Source organism: Rhipicephalus microplus, chromosome 1 (genome assembly GCF_043290135.1).
Source record: "Rhipicephalus microplus isolate Deutch F79 chromosome 1, USDA_Rmic, whole genome shotgun sequence".
NCBI lineage: Eukaryota > Metazoa > Arthropoda > Arachnida > Ixodida > Ixodidae > Rhipicephalus > Rhipicephalus microplus.
This window is the reverse complement of record NC_134700.1, coordinates 7,060,459-7,074,493: the sequence shown is the minus strand read 5'-3', so window position 1 is coordinate 7,074,493 and position 14,035 is coordinate 7,060,459. Positions and strand designations below refer to the sequence as shown.

Here is a 14,035-nt window from a genome sequence, read left to right as displayed (position 1 = left end):
TTCCACCTAGGTGCATGCTCAGGCGTTTCGGAAGAAGCGTGCGAAAAACGGGGGGAAAAATATGGAAGTGTGATAAGTGGAAGACTGGCGGCCAGAAATCTGGGACTGATGCGGAAGGGGTGTCAACTGATAGCATACTAGCCCAGCAACTCCACTCACTTGAACTTAAGAGTGATGCACTCCTAGCTCTGCCAAGCAAGCTCCAATCAATGGAAACAGCTGTGCAGCTTCTGTCAAACAAGTTTAATGAATTCAGTGAACGACTGCACGCCCAAGAAACAGCTACGAAAGACTTGTCGAAGAGAGTCAATAAGCTAGAGAAAAGCAAGGTAGATAAAGATGTGGCTTTGATAGCACAAGATTTGGACAAGCTAGAATATCGTAGCCGACGTATGAACCTAGAAATACATGGCATTAAGGAAACCGAGGGTGAGGATCTTGTGGCAAAAGTGAATGAAATTGCGAAACAAATATCACTTCCCTCCCTGACCAGCAGCGATCATGAAACCATCCATCGGCTACCCGCTAAGCCAGGAGAGACTCATGACATTATTGTGCGCTTCATGAATCACGAAACAAGGGACAACTGGCTCTCAAAGCGGCGACAGCTCAAAAGCGAAAACAGTAACACATACATTTGTGAGAACTGACTCGACAGGCGCGAGAACTGCTCACTATGACCGAAGAATGGGCTAGGAAAACGGGTTTTGCATTTGTGTGGCATGCCAACGATAAGGTGCTAGTAATCGAGCAAATGGCGAAAGAACAGTGGTCATTCCGGGAAGCGAGGACATGATACGTTTATCATGAAGGGTGGTAACAGTTGTGTACTTCTCGGGTGATCCAGTCCCAAGATGTCGTACTCACCATCCGAATTCCTACGCGATCTTCCAACCTTAAGAAGCGGCTCTGCGCTCTCAGTTTTTCACTTAAATGCCAGAAATTTAAGAAAGAATTTTGATGAAATAAGCATGTTGTTGTCGGAAACTAATTATCCATTTGATATAATTTGCTCTACTGAGACATGGCTGTCATCAGATGATTGTATTTTGATTGATGGTTATGAGTGCATTTCTGCATACCGATTACGAAAGCGTGGTGGTGGTGTCTGTGTGTATGTCCGTGCAAACCTCCCATATAGAATTGTTGCGAGTTTAAGGTCGTAGTTGATAGCTATGAGTGTATAATGTTAGAATGTTTCAATGTGTTACTTTCTGTGATTTATCTACTATTGGTTCAATAGAAAACTTTTTGAATTTCATTGAGAAATCACTGGAGAGATCTCTAGATTCTCGCTTACAGACTGTCTTGGTAGCTGACTTTAACATCAATGTGTCACGAGATAACCCCAGCTACGTACGCCTAAATGAACTAATCGAAGCATATGGTTGTATGAATGTAATTAGCACCCCAACAAGAATAACCGCCACATCGGAAACAACGTTACACCTATGTATTACAAGTTTCGATACTACTGATGTCAAAGCAGGCGCAATTACTACCGACATTAGCGACCATTTTCCAACATACTGCTTCCTACCAGGCAATCGTGTAATCAAAACTAAGGATGAAATGCTCTTTAGGAGTTATTCTAGCCGCAACATTAAACTTTTTGAGAATGTTATCTCTGGAATTTACTGGAGCACGGTTAGAGAAGAAAGAGATCCTAATAAATCATACAACATATCTTTAAAACACTTGACATCTTTACATGACGCGTGCTTCCCTCTTAAGCCCTGCAAGAAACACAGAAAATGCAGAAAGCCATGGGTGACAGTAGAACTATACAACAGAATTAAAGTCAAAAACAACCTTTTTCAAGTTTTCCTATCTTCCAGAAACGAAAACGATTTACGTAATTTCAAAAAATTTCTTAATACACTGAACAAAGATTTGAAGATAGCCAAGACAGAATACTACATTAGTAAATTTACCACTCATTCAGGAGACGCACGCCTGCTGTGGGACACAATAAATCAGCTCATTAACAAAAAAGGAGATATCCAGACGAATAAAATTTGAAAAACTGGGCTTGAGTAAATTAGAAATCGCTGACACCTTTAACAAATACTTTTTAACAGTTGGTGAGTTTACAACAGACAGCACGGAAACGTGTTGCGAGAACTATATAGCGTCAAATTAACCGTCTAGTGCATTCCGGTTTCCTACTGATCAACAAGAAGTGGTAAAGCTAATCACGTTATTAAAGGATAACTGTGCTTGCTGCCCAGATGACATTAAGCCAAAGCCTTTAAAGGCTATAAGTCACATTATCGCTACACCACTAACGCACATTTATAACTTGATGCTATCTTCAGGTGTTTTTCCCGATCAAATAAAACTTGCAAAAGTAACTGCCATCCATAAAGGTGGGTCATTTGATGAGCTTAACAATTACAGACCTATATCTGTACTCTCTGTGTTCACGAAAATGGCTGAACGAGTGTTATATATAAGAGGATTACGTGCTTTCTAAACGCAAACACTATAATAGCAAAAGACCAGTATGGATTTTGCAAAAACAAGTCTGCTGAGTCGGCTTTACTCAGCATTAAAGAATACATTCTAGGCAACATTTAAAACAAAATCTTCCCACTAGGAATATTTCCGGATTTTAGAAAGGCATTCGACAGTATACAACATGATCTACTTTTATGAAAACTACCGTATTATGGCATTCGGGGTACCACAGTTCAATTATTACAAAGTTATCTCTCATCTAGAAAACAATATACTCTTGTAAATAATACACACTCTCAAGTTGAACACATTAAGTATGGTGTCCCCCAGGGATCGATTCTTGGACCTATACTATTCATTAATGATATCATAAATATCGAGGGACACAAGAAAATAATATTGTACGCTGATGACACAAATGTACTTTTTGCAGGTTCAAACGTATGTGAACTATATAAAGAAACTAACGTTTGGATGTAAAAACTAAATTTATGGTTAAACGCAAATAAACTTCAGTTGAATATCTCTAAAACAAAGTACATGTTTTTCAAGCCTAAGGGAGTAGCTCATATACCATGCACTCCAATTTACTTCTAGAACACCGAGATTCAGCGCACAACAACAATAAAATTTTTAGGAGTTCTATTCCAAGAACAACTTTCTTGATCTCCTCACATTGACGCGATAAAAAAAGATCTTTCCACGAGAATCGGCATTTTAAATAGACTGAGATACTACGTCCCAACAAATGTCCAGCTGCAAATTTACTACGCACTAGTACATTCACGACTAACATACTGCTCTTTCGTGTGGCTGACAACGACCACCACAAACCTTAATTCTCTGTTGATATTACAAAAGCGTGCTATACATGCTATATCTAACACTCCCCTTTACGAAAGTGCTCGACCATATTTTAAAATGTACAAAGGATTGCCTATAAAAGTGTTATACAGACATAAGCTATGTCTAAAGATATTACACCAGTATAAACTAAATACACCGTTCTTCGACACATAAGTGAAACAAACACCATATGAGCTGAGAAAGAGCCTAATATACAAATATAGATCACGCACAAACTACGGAGACCAACGATTAGCGTCACAAATTCCAAACATTCTAAACAAACACCCAACTATATTACATTTACTGCAAGACGGAATTTCAGCTAGATCATTTTAAAAAATAACGAAAGAGTTTCTAGTGGATGAAAGCGATGCTTTTCTTGATTTTTGAAATTTGTAGTTAATGATGTTTTTGTATTTGTTGCACCTTGTTCATTATTGTCCCTTTGCTTGTTGTTTATTATACTCTAATTTGTCTTGTAGAGCAACTCGATTTCCTAGTCAAGATGTCTCTTGTTAATTTATTTGATAGAAAACATGCATTTCTTTGTATTTGCCACCACTCGAATAAGGACAGTTTATATTTCTATTCTTTTATTCACACTTCTGGCAGTTCCTGTTCGACTATGGTACCCGTGTAAGATAACACGTGATGTTGTAATTTTCTGCGTACTGTACTTGCGGTATGTTTCGGCTTCGCTGCCAGGGTGGCACGACCAAGTCAGGCATTTAGTTAGCCTTTAGTAGTGTCCCCCAAGGCAATCTTGTTCAATTTTGCCTTGAATAAAGCAAACCAAAAAAAAAAACTTATTAAATCTTATTTGAAAGCATGCTACCGGTACGTCGAGATAAATAAACATAAATTCCACCTCAGGCCTATTGAAATTGGTGTTCCACAGGGTAGCATACTAGGACCAATTCTCTTCTTTTTATATATTAATGATATTGTCAGAATTTATGATGATTGTAAGTATGTAATATATGCCGATGGTAGTTCAGTACTTATTGAAGGAAGAAACTTGGAAACCATAACACGAAAGGGTAGTACATTCTGTTGTAACTTAGTGTTGTTTAAATAGGCTTATTCTAAATGAATTGAAAACTAAATGTGTGTTATTCCGTGCCCCCGGCATTTTAGGAAAAGGTGATTGCTTTATAACTCTTGAGCCATTTCAAATAAAAATAGCCCAGGTGAAAATATGTAACTGGGAATCCAAATGGTTTCAACGGGCACTACCTGGAATCAACTGGTCCCAGTTGCAGGTCAGCTGGTTTCAGCTGGGAATCAACTGTAAACAGTTGGTCCCAGCTGCAAGTGGTTCCAGTTAGCAGCTGGTCTTAGTTACAGCACCACTGGCCGTTAAAGGGGACCATCACCAGTTGAATTGGAAGCTGTTGGTCACAGTTATGTTCTAACAGGAAGTGTGACAAGTTCGCTTCTTCACAGTGAAAGATAAAAAAAAGTTGAACTCGATTGTGTGTAACGTAGGATTGTTGGACCTCAACAAATGAGCTTTATCCAAGTTTTTTTTTTCTTTTTTTTTTTCAATGTACACGGAAGTGTACCGGACGACCAGTCCAGTAGGAAGAACACATAGGACGATAACAAAATGAATGTCTCATAATTTACAAGTATATTATCCTTCTTTTTTTCCCTCATCATCTGGCCATTGTTATAACCTCACTGACTCTACTAAACTAATATAATCCCATAATATTCAGCGGCACAAGTGTGCAAACACACTGTATTCAAATGTACGCTTGTTCTAGCTTCAGTAATTTTAATTGTATTAAACTTGTGCCAATATTTTTACGTCCATCGCGGTGACAATATGCAGGCGAAGTGGTCCCAATTGATGTATGCTCAGGCTGTAATATTGCCAAATTATCTCGCAGCGAGCGTGCCTGCTTGACAGCCTTGTATGCTGCACAGGCGCATTACTTCCAAACAACAACAGCAATAAATCACAGTGCCGAGCCTGCAGCTACCACGGGCAAATCTACCGATATCATATAATGCTGCAAACTCCAGCGCTAAAGTGCATCATACACCACCACAAACGGTGTTTTACCACAAATACCTACCACTCTCTCCGGCTTCCTCTCTCACATTCTAGATAAATGGCCGATGGCCGACAGTCGTCACTGAAGTTGCGTATCTAATCTTATGCTCAAATACTGAATAAAACAGTGAAGTATAATCAGACTTAAATACAAAATAGACTAAAATGATTTATTAGGCACAGATTTCACAATTCCGATAAATAAAGAGCACAGGCAGAAAAATGTTTAACACAGTGACTAGCAGTCTCGTACAGCACATGTGGTGAGAGCTAGCTACCGTGCCACTAATAGGCACGGAAGCGCGACGTAGTTGTGTTTTTCTTGATGAGGACAAGGAGTCATGCCATGCACAATTTAGGTATTTTGATTACCATATTTACTTGAATCTAACGCGCACCTTTTTTCCGGTTAAGCGAGTTCATAAATCGCATGCGCGTTAAAATCGAGTGCGAAAAAAAAATGAATACGGTCATTCTATTGCCATCGGCATTTCCGAAATGGCCGCCCCCTACGTGCTTCGGCATGGCGCGTCGGCCATTTCTGCCAATGTGTTTCCCATGTGCGGCACTTCGTACGTGTGCTGAGGATTTCGTCATCTTGTAGTTCATTAGCATCAACCGCATGGAAGGGCCGACTCCAGAAACTCGACGAGTGCACCACGATGCCGCTTTTAAAAGAAAAGTCATCGCATGTGCCGAAACAGACGGAAATTGGGCCGCATCACGGTCGTTCGGAGTTTTTGAAACGTGCGTGTGAGACTGGCGGAAACAAAAGCAGAAGATTGTCAAAGATTCATTCGAAAGCTTCAGTGGACCACAGCAGGGTCGGTTTCCGCAAATTGAAGAGCTGCTCGCCGAGTATGTGCTTGAGCAGCGAGCGGCACAGCGGCCAGTGACGACAGAACTGCTCTCTAAGTGCGGGCTATGCAGTTAGCTTTAGAAAAAAGGCTAACGCGGAGCCAGTTCAAAGCGAGCAGGTGCTGGCTAACTAACTTTATGAAGAGGAAAGGCTTCTCCCTCTGAAAGCGAACGGGCATGCGCCAAAACTTGCCGGAGGAGTACGAAGAAAAGCTTCACAGGTTTCAGAGGTTTGTTCTAAACTTGCGGCACAACAACCTGCTTGGGAATATCGGGAATGCCGATCAGACGCCTCTTTACTTCGACATGCCTGGCACCACAACCCTCGAGAAGAAGGGGGCGAAGCAAGTTCGCATGCTGACATCGGGCCACGGTAAAACAAGAGTGACGGCAATGCTCCGTTGCACGTCAGATAGGCACAAGCTTCCCCCGTACCTCATATTTAAACGGAAGACGCTCCCGAAAGGAGTCGTTTTCCCAAGTGGTGTGATCGTGCGGGCCAACGGGAAAATGGGTGCGCGTTGCAATCGATGTCTTATTTTTTTTTTTTTTCGTCGTGAAAACAGAGTGCGCGTTACGATCGAGGGAGCGGTAGAATCAAGTAAATATGGTAGTGTTCGACTTTTGCATCCCTGAAAGACTTTACGACTTCAGGCGATTATCGAACGAGTGTTTTTTGTCAGTGACAAGACAGATATGTGGATCCATCGTGTTTGGAATGCCGCACTGGCTGCATTGTCCGCAATGCAGCCGTTTGAAGGTAATTAAACACCTCTGCTTCGTGTAAGTGAAGATGTATATATAATATAATGCAACACAGAGTGTTTTGAGAGTGGAGATGATGGAACGTTGCCTTGTAAACAATGCTTTAGACAGTGCAGATTCACGGCGATTTGTTTTTGGAGCGTGATAAAATATGAGTGTCGATCGTGATATACTTGTGTTGAACAACAACAGGCTAAATAGCTACGAAGTATACTCGTGCAAACTTGTAGCTCTATCCAAAGTACTGAAAAAGGGCACGTATTTGCTCGGCAATTAAATATCGCCAAACTTGTTTTCTTTGTGTGAGCTTCAGCTTTATTTACAGAGTACTTTATTTACAGAGTACCTACAACACCATACAGGTATTGCATAAGAGGGGAACCAAAAAACAATCAGTACAAAGGAATTTGTAGCAAAATACATATACGCGCATACAAAAACAACACCGTCACTGTCCAATGCTTTTTTTTTTTTGCCGTGGAAATAAGCTTGATTGTTTAAAAATCAGAATAGACCAACAAATGATCTCTACAGATAGTGCTAAATTAATGTACAGTGACATTTATGAGAATTCTCAAGAGAATTAGAATTTTAAATTATGTGTGACATGAGTTAATTGTGTTAAGCATTGCAGTGCAAGGTTGTAAATTATACTGCGGTGTACTATACTTTTTACTGATATGTATCGCCAATAAAGGTGTGCATAGTTATTCATGAATGTTCTTGACTGTATGGTAGAGGGATTTGTAGATAACTGCAATCGCATGTTGAAAGGCACAATTGAGCAGAACCACACTTATGATTGCTTCATAAAAAAATCTCACAATGGTATAGTCATCGATCGAGTCACATATTAAGAGATGTGAATCAAGAGCCACAGTTTCTGCTTGCAGGAAATTGCAACTATAGTACTTGTTTCTTGGTTGATAGCAATATCGACTTAACTATTTTCAAATACGATGACATTTCATTTCTAAGTAGGAATTACAGTTTTGCTAACAGTGTAAATACTTCTTTCAGATGGTTCTGTACGGACGAAATCTACGAAATAGTGACCATCTGCCACCTATCCAAGGAAGCAATCCAGATAGTGCTTCACAGCCCCTGTACACTGTATTAAATTGGAACCACCCAATTTTTCTTGCTAGCATTAAAAGAATGTTACACTTGGCCCTTTTACACTCACACCTATCTTATTGTACAGCCGTGGCCACGTCTGTGCAGAGCACGCGAATAGTCGATTTTTTCTTTGCAGGGCGAAACCTTGGGGCAGTATCAGGCTCTGACGTGGCCAGCCTGACAACTAGGCCGTGCATGCTCCTGATGCACCACTTCAGAGCCCGAAACTGCCTCAAGGTTTTGGCTCGCACAGCAAAAACCGGCTGCTCAAGCACTCTACACAGACGTGGTCGCGGCTGTATACTATAATGGAGAAAGATGACACTATCAAACTTACAACAAATATTCTTGGTCCAAAAAATGCACTGCATGCAATAGAAAACTCCTCGTATCTAGAACACACAGAACCTTTATTCCAAAAACATAAAATTATGAATATTCACAACATATACAAACATAAACTGCTTAGAACACATAAAATGCTATATTAGGAAGACAAGAACTATTTGAAGCAATAGCGAATCTTTGAGAAAATAGAATTTCCCACCCTTTCAGGTATCACCTTCCATATCACGTTCCTTTCGCATGTGCTCATTATGAGGAAGAAAAACTTGATCATGTACTCGCTTTCACCCTAAATCATCATCATCATCCTCAGCCTGACTACGTCCACTGCAGGACAAAGGCCTCTCCCATGTTCCGCCAGTTAACCCGGTCCTGTGCTTGCTGCTGCCAATTTATACCCGCAAACCTCTTAATCTCATCTGCCCACCTAACATTCTGTCTCCCCGTAACCCGCTTCCCTTCTCTGGGAATCCAGTTACCCTTAATGACCAGCGGTTATCCTGTCTACGTGCTACATGCCCGGCCCATGTTCGTTTCCTCTTCTTTACTTCAACTATGATATCCTTAACCCCTGTTTGTCCCCTAATCCACTCTGCTCTCTTCTTGTCTCTTAAGGTTACACCTACCATTTTTCTTTCCATTGCTCGCTGCGTCGTCCTCAATTTAAGCTGAACCCTCTTTGTAAGTCTCCAGGTTTCTGCTCCATAGCTAAGTACCGGCAAGATACAGCTGTTATATACCTTCCTCTTGAGGGATAGTGGCAATCTACCTGTCATAATTTGAGAGTGCTTGCCGAATGTGCTCCAACCCATTCTTATTCTTCTAGTTACTTCAATCTCAAGGTTCGGTTCTGCGGTTATTACCTGTCCCAAGTAGACATAATCTTTTACAACTTGAAGTGCACTATTACCTGGGACGCCGCTGCTACATAGTCTCGCAGTCACCCCTGAGGAAGGAACCAGGTCAGTTTCGAAACATCGGGTTTTTTCAAAACTTTTGGTTGGAGTCTAAATCATCTCCCAGTTTCATACCCAACCAGACAGACTTCTGTCGAATTTTCACATTTCCTGTAGATAAAGTAATGACGGGACGCGCCCTTTGGCCTGGCGACAGCACCGGATATCTATTGCACGTGCGGCTGCTAAGGCAACTAATGTGGTGGCTGGCAACATCGGCATTCACAGCACATTGAGCTTGTTCGCGTGCGGTAACACGTGAACAGCGTTGTTACTTTAACTAATCAATAACATTTCGCGAGTGTCCTGGCCTAATGAGTATATATCTTAAACCGTACTATAAGGTTGGGGTCTGCACGTCTAGAACCCAGGACTGAATGATGATCGCAAACTACACAAGGCCAACGAGGGCTCCATTTTTTGCTGAAATTAACAGAACGAAGAAAATTCTGAGGCTGGTCAGGCATTTCGGCTCTGCGTGGTGCAATTTCGGCAAGTTTAATTGTTTCGTCGCAGCTCGCCACAAAATATGAAAATTGTATGGAATTGGTGCAGCTGTTGCACCCTATATAAATGAATTAAATATTCAGAAGATCAAAAGTTCCCACAACATGGCATTACACAAATACAATGCATGTTATCCACGGTGCTACATTGCATACTATCGCAACCACTTGTAAAATCCAGGAATGTAATAAGATATGAGAGGGCTGACTCACCCTGAAGTACTCCAGGTCACTCTGGATGGCCAGTGGCTCAGCACCCGGCAACACATCTCGGTCTGACAATGAAAACACAGAGCATCACACAGTTGGGCTTCACATCAATGTGGCCAGCTCAGCAAGCACATGTGATGCTATAGACACATCACAACAAAAGCCACGAAGAACATAAAACCTTTTTCATTTCAATGTCGCTAAGTGAAAATTCCCATTTTGATGGTTTGTGAAGCAAACGTATTGTTTCAAAAAGAACCCAGTGAGCATTGTGGGAGTGGCGGCCGCGAGCGTGCAGATTACAGAAGGAAGAGGAGGAGGACGATCGCGGGTGTGCTTGGAGGAACACGGCAGCGGCTGGCAGTGGGCAGATGCGGCCTGGGCTTAGTGAAATAAACCCGGTTCTTGGTCTGGCTCCGCGTCTTCTCTGCGGGCTTCTGGGTCGAGCAGCCACGAAACGACCTACATTTGGACCCCAACGGAAAGAGCCCCATCCCTGGGCCAAGGACATCGAGGTACCTGGCAGTCCGTGACCAAGGCCCCGATGACACCACTGACCATGCATACTTTTTCCGGCCAAGACGCGAGAGAGTCCGTCATCAATTTCTTTGACGTCCTCTTCATATACTTGGCCGTTAGCAGCTTCTGGAAGTCCAAGGCGCTCTGGTGGGTCTTACCAGTTGCCTTGCGTGATGCCGCAGAACGATGGCGACGTCTTCAACAACCCTTTAAATCCTGGAAGCAGTTCGTTCCGAAGCAGTTCCTGCCAGTCGCCTACAACTACCGCATCCGACGTGAGCTCGACGCCATAATGCAGCATCCAGAGGAGGATCTGTGCGATTATGTTTGGGCCATGCAGGAGCTCTTGCATCGAACAAACCCCACTGCTCCTAAGGCCGTTAAGGTCACGCATGTTATTCGGCAATGCCACCCCCATTTCCAGCTACACCGGTTTGGCCACTCCTTTCCTTCCCTCGAGGAGCTTGCTCGCTTCGCTCAGCGAATTGCTGAGTCCTCTACGCCGACCATACCCATCGTGACATAGGAAAAAGGTGAGCTTCATGGAGGCAAGGCAGAGGCCCTTTGGTGTCGACAGGGTTCTTGGGATGTTGCTGAAGTTGGAGCGAATACTGACGCCAGGTGGGATACTGACCCGACGCGACACAGCCCTGCAGAGGAGCAAGGGCAGCGATCATGAATATAGTCATAAAGTCCCGGGATGATGAAGCAGCATACGTAAACAAAAGGAAGAAGACGAGAAATAAGAGGAAGAAAGCGTGAGTAACGTAAAGCAGGGACATGACAATAACACCAGAAAAATCAGAGTCTGGCACCGAGGTGGCCGACACATGACCTTGAGAAGGAAAAAGATGCCATTGAACAGCACGCGAAAGCTTTTACCAAAATGACGGCGCTCATCTACAGGCCCGGCAAGGGTCTGGAAACTCTCCTCCACACTCGAGGAGGACCAGAAAAACACCGAGTCACTCCAAAGAGCATTGGATTCCATAAAAAAGGAAAGGGATGAGATTGTGGAGCTTGCAGAGAGCATCGGGAGTGCCAGCTCCGACTTGGCGCTCCACCCGAGCACCGCAATTGGGCAACTTGCGGAAGAGAATGTGGCACTGCAACGAGAGGCTGAGTCCGTGCGAGCTAAGTTCAAGAAGCTGCTCTCTGAGGAGAAGGCAAGGATGGAATACACAAAGGAGGCCATCCGCACGGAGTACGAGTCCACGCTGCAGAATCTCGGAGAGAAGCTTCGGGAGATTGAGGTCGAGCACAGAAGGCGTGTAGAAGAACTACTTGAGAGCCAAGAACAGTACCAGGAAAAAGTGAAGTTGAAAGACGAGCTGCTTCTGCTGAAGCACGAAGTGGACCAGTATGCTAACACACAGGGCTCCCAGAGGCTCGAGTGCGACCAGGAGTTGGAGAACATTGAGAGGAGTCTGGAGGTCAGGCATGCCGCAGAGATGGAGGCACTGAAGTCAGAGCACAGGGCCAACATTGAGGTGCTGAGAGACAGGCTGCAACAAAAGCGGCAGGACGCAAAGGCTGACTACGAGGAAGAGCAGCAGAAGCTGCGCAGGAGCCTCGAGACCAAGCCCAAATTGGTGGCTAACTCGCAGAACAGTTTAGGCTGGTGCTGGAGGCCCTGAAGTAGGCACACAGAGTGCAGATTGAGAAGATGTCTGCCATCCAGGAAATGGAAAGCAAACTGGGGGCTCGATACACAGAGATTGTGGACACCGCATGGATAGAGTGTGCCGCACGAGTCAAGCGGCTGTACGACGAATTGGCGAAAATAGAGCAGCAGCTGAGCTCCTTCCGTCAACGGCACGAGAAGGACCCACCGATGGAGGAGGAAGTGGTTCCTGTGACAACTAGTCTGTCTATGGCAGAAAAGCCTGTGATAACTGTGTTGTCCGAGAAAAGAAAAAACCGAGAAAAGAACCGCTCAGGAAGCAGTTGAGTTGGGAGCCACGACCCCATGGTTGCCGAGGCCACCAGCGTTCGACGACTACTACATGGAGGAATGGCCGCCACCGATGGGCGACTGGTCTGGACAGCCACAACGGAACCGACACATGACAATGTTTTACGACTCGTCGGGACTGGGGCTGCACCAGGAGCATCGGCATTCTGTCATGCACTTGCCGACTACACTGCTTGTCAACCTGAGCAAGCCCTGTGAGCCTCCGTCTTCAAGCGGCGGCGGAGTTCGCCCCTGTGGGCGGGTCCACTGTGCTGACATGTGGTCTTGTGTGCCACGTGCGATCCGTCGTGCCCCCTTCCACTTTCGCTGAAGCGGAGGGGGCAGTATGGGAGTGGCGGCCGCAAACCTGCGGATTACAGAAGGAAGAGGAGGACGAGCACGGGTGCGCTAGGAGACACGTGGCAGCGGCTGGCAGCGGACAGTTGTGGCTGGGGCTTCGCGGAATAAACCCGATTCTTGGTCTGGCTCCGCGTCTTCTCTGTGGGGTCATGGGCCACGCAGCCTCGAAACTTCCAACAACATACATTTTCGGGGCCATCTTTAGCTTTGAAGAATCTCAACTTTTACATCTTTTGCTCATTTAGTGCTGCCGCTGTTAGGGGATGAATGAATGAATAAACATTAATTAAACCGAAGCGAAAACAGCACATACTGACGAGAATCAAGGAAAGATAAAGACGCAGCGCCGGTGCCCGCATCGTTCCTTGCCTCTGTCCATTGTCAATATGTGCTGTTTTTGCCTCGGTATAAATAACAAACTAGCTCGAATAATATGGAAAGACGGGCTAGTTGGTTTTGCTGCATACCGAAGCTTTAGCACACATACATGAGGACACAGACGAAAAGAACACAAGGACCGCTGCAGACTGACAACTGATCTTTATTCAGTAGGAAGACAGAATATATCAGTCAGTTCATGAGGTGCTCAAAAGAGTGTATATTCTGTTTCCTTATTTAATAAAAATCAATTGTTAGCCAGTGCTGGTCCTTGTGTTACTTTTGCCTGTGTCTTCATGCGTATGCGCTACAGCACGCAACTAGCTCTAAATGTGTTATTCTAATTCATTATTATTAGTCCAGCAGATATTAATATTAGTCCAGCAGTCCAGTCTTCGGGCAAGGCAGGGTAAAGGCGATGCAAAGAATGTTTTCCCTACACTTTTGGTTTTCATTTCAAAGTATGCTAAGACCAGTACTATGCATCACACATCAGTACAAGTGCCGTCACCCAGAATCTTCACATTTTGGCTTCACTTCATAGGTTGTGTCTATTTGCTGCACTCGCAAACATTGGTGTCAAGTTTGTAACCTTTCAAAGCACGAGTATTCGATGCTTGCTCGTCGAGTGCTTATACGATACCCTGAGCAATAATGTTTTAGCAAGCTCAACTGCTATTGGCAGCTTTGGCAT

The 14,035-nt window shown here is 43.9% G+C and overlaps 1 protein-coding gene across 8 annotated transcripts in view; it reads right to left on the bottom strand.

Annotated features, from left to right (window-relative positions):
* The window catches only part of mio (GATOR complex protein mio), a 768,187-nt gene that overhangs the window by 631,021 nt on the left and 123,131 nt on the right, over positions 1–14,035 (bottom strand). For all 8 annotated transcript variants that reach the window (XM_075896295.1, XM_075895366.1, XM_075865082.1 and 5 more), the window contains one exon: positions 10,134–10,195. In XM_075896295.1, the coding sequence (XP_075752410.1) occupies positions 10,134–10,195 (62 nt within the window). Of the gene's footprint in view, positions 1–10,133; positions 10,196–14,035 lie in introns of those variants that run through there.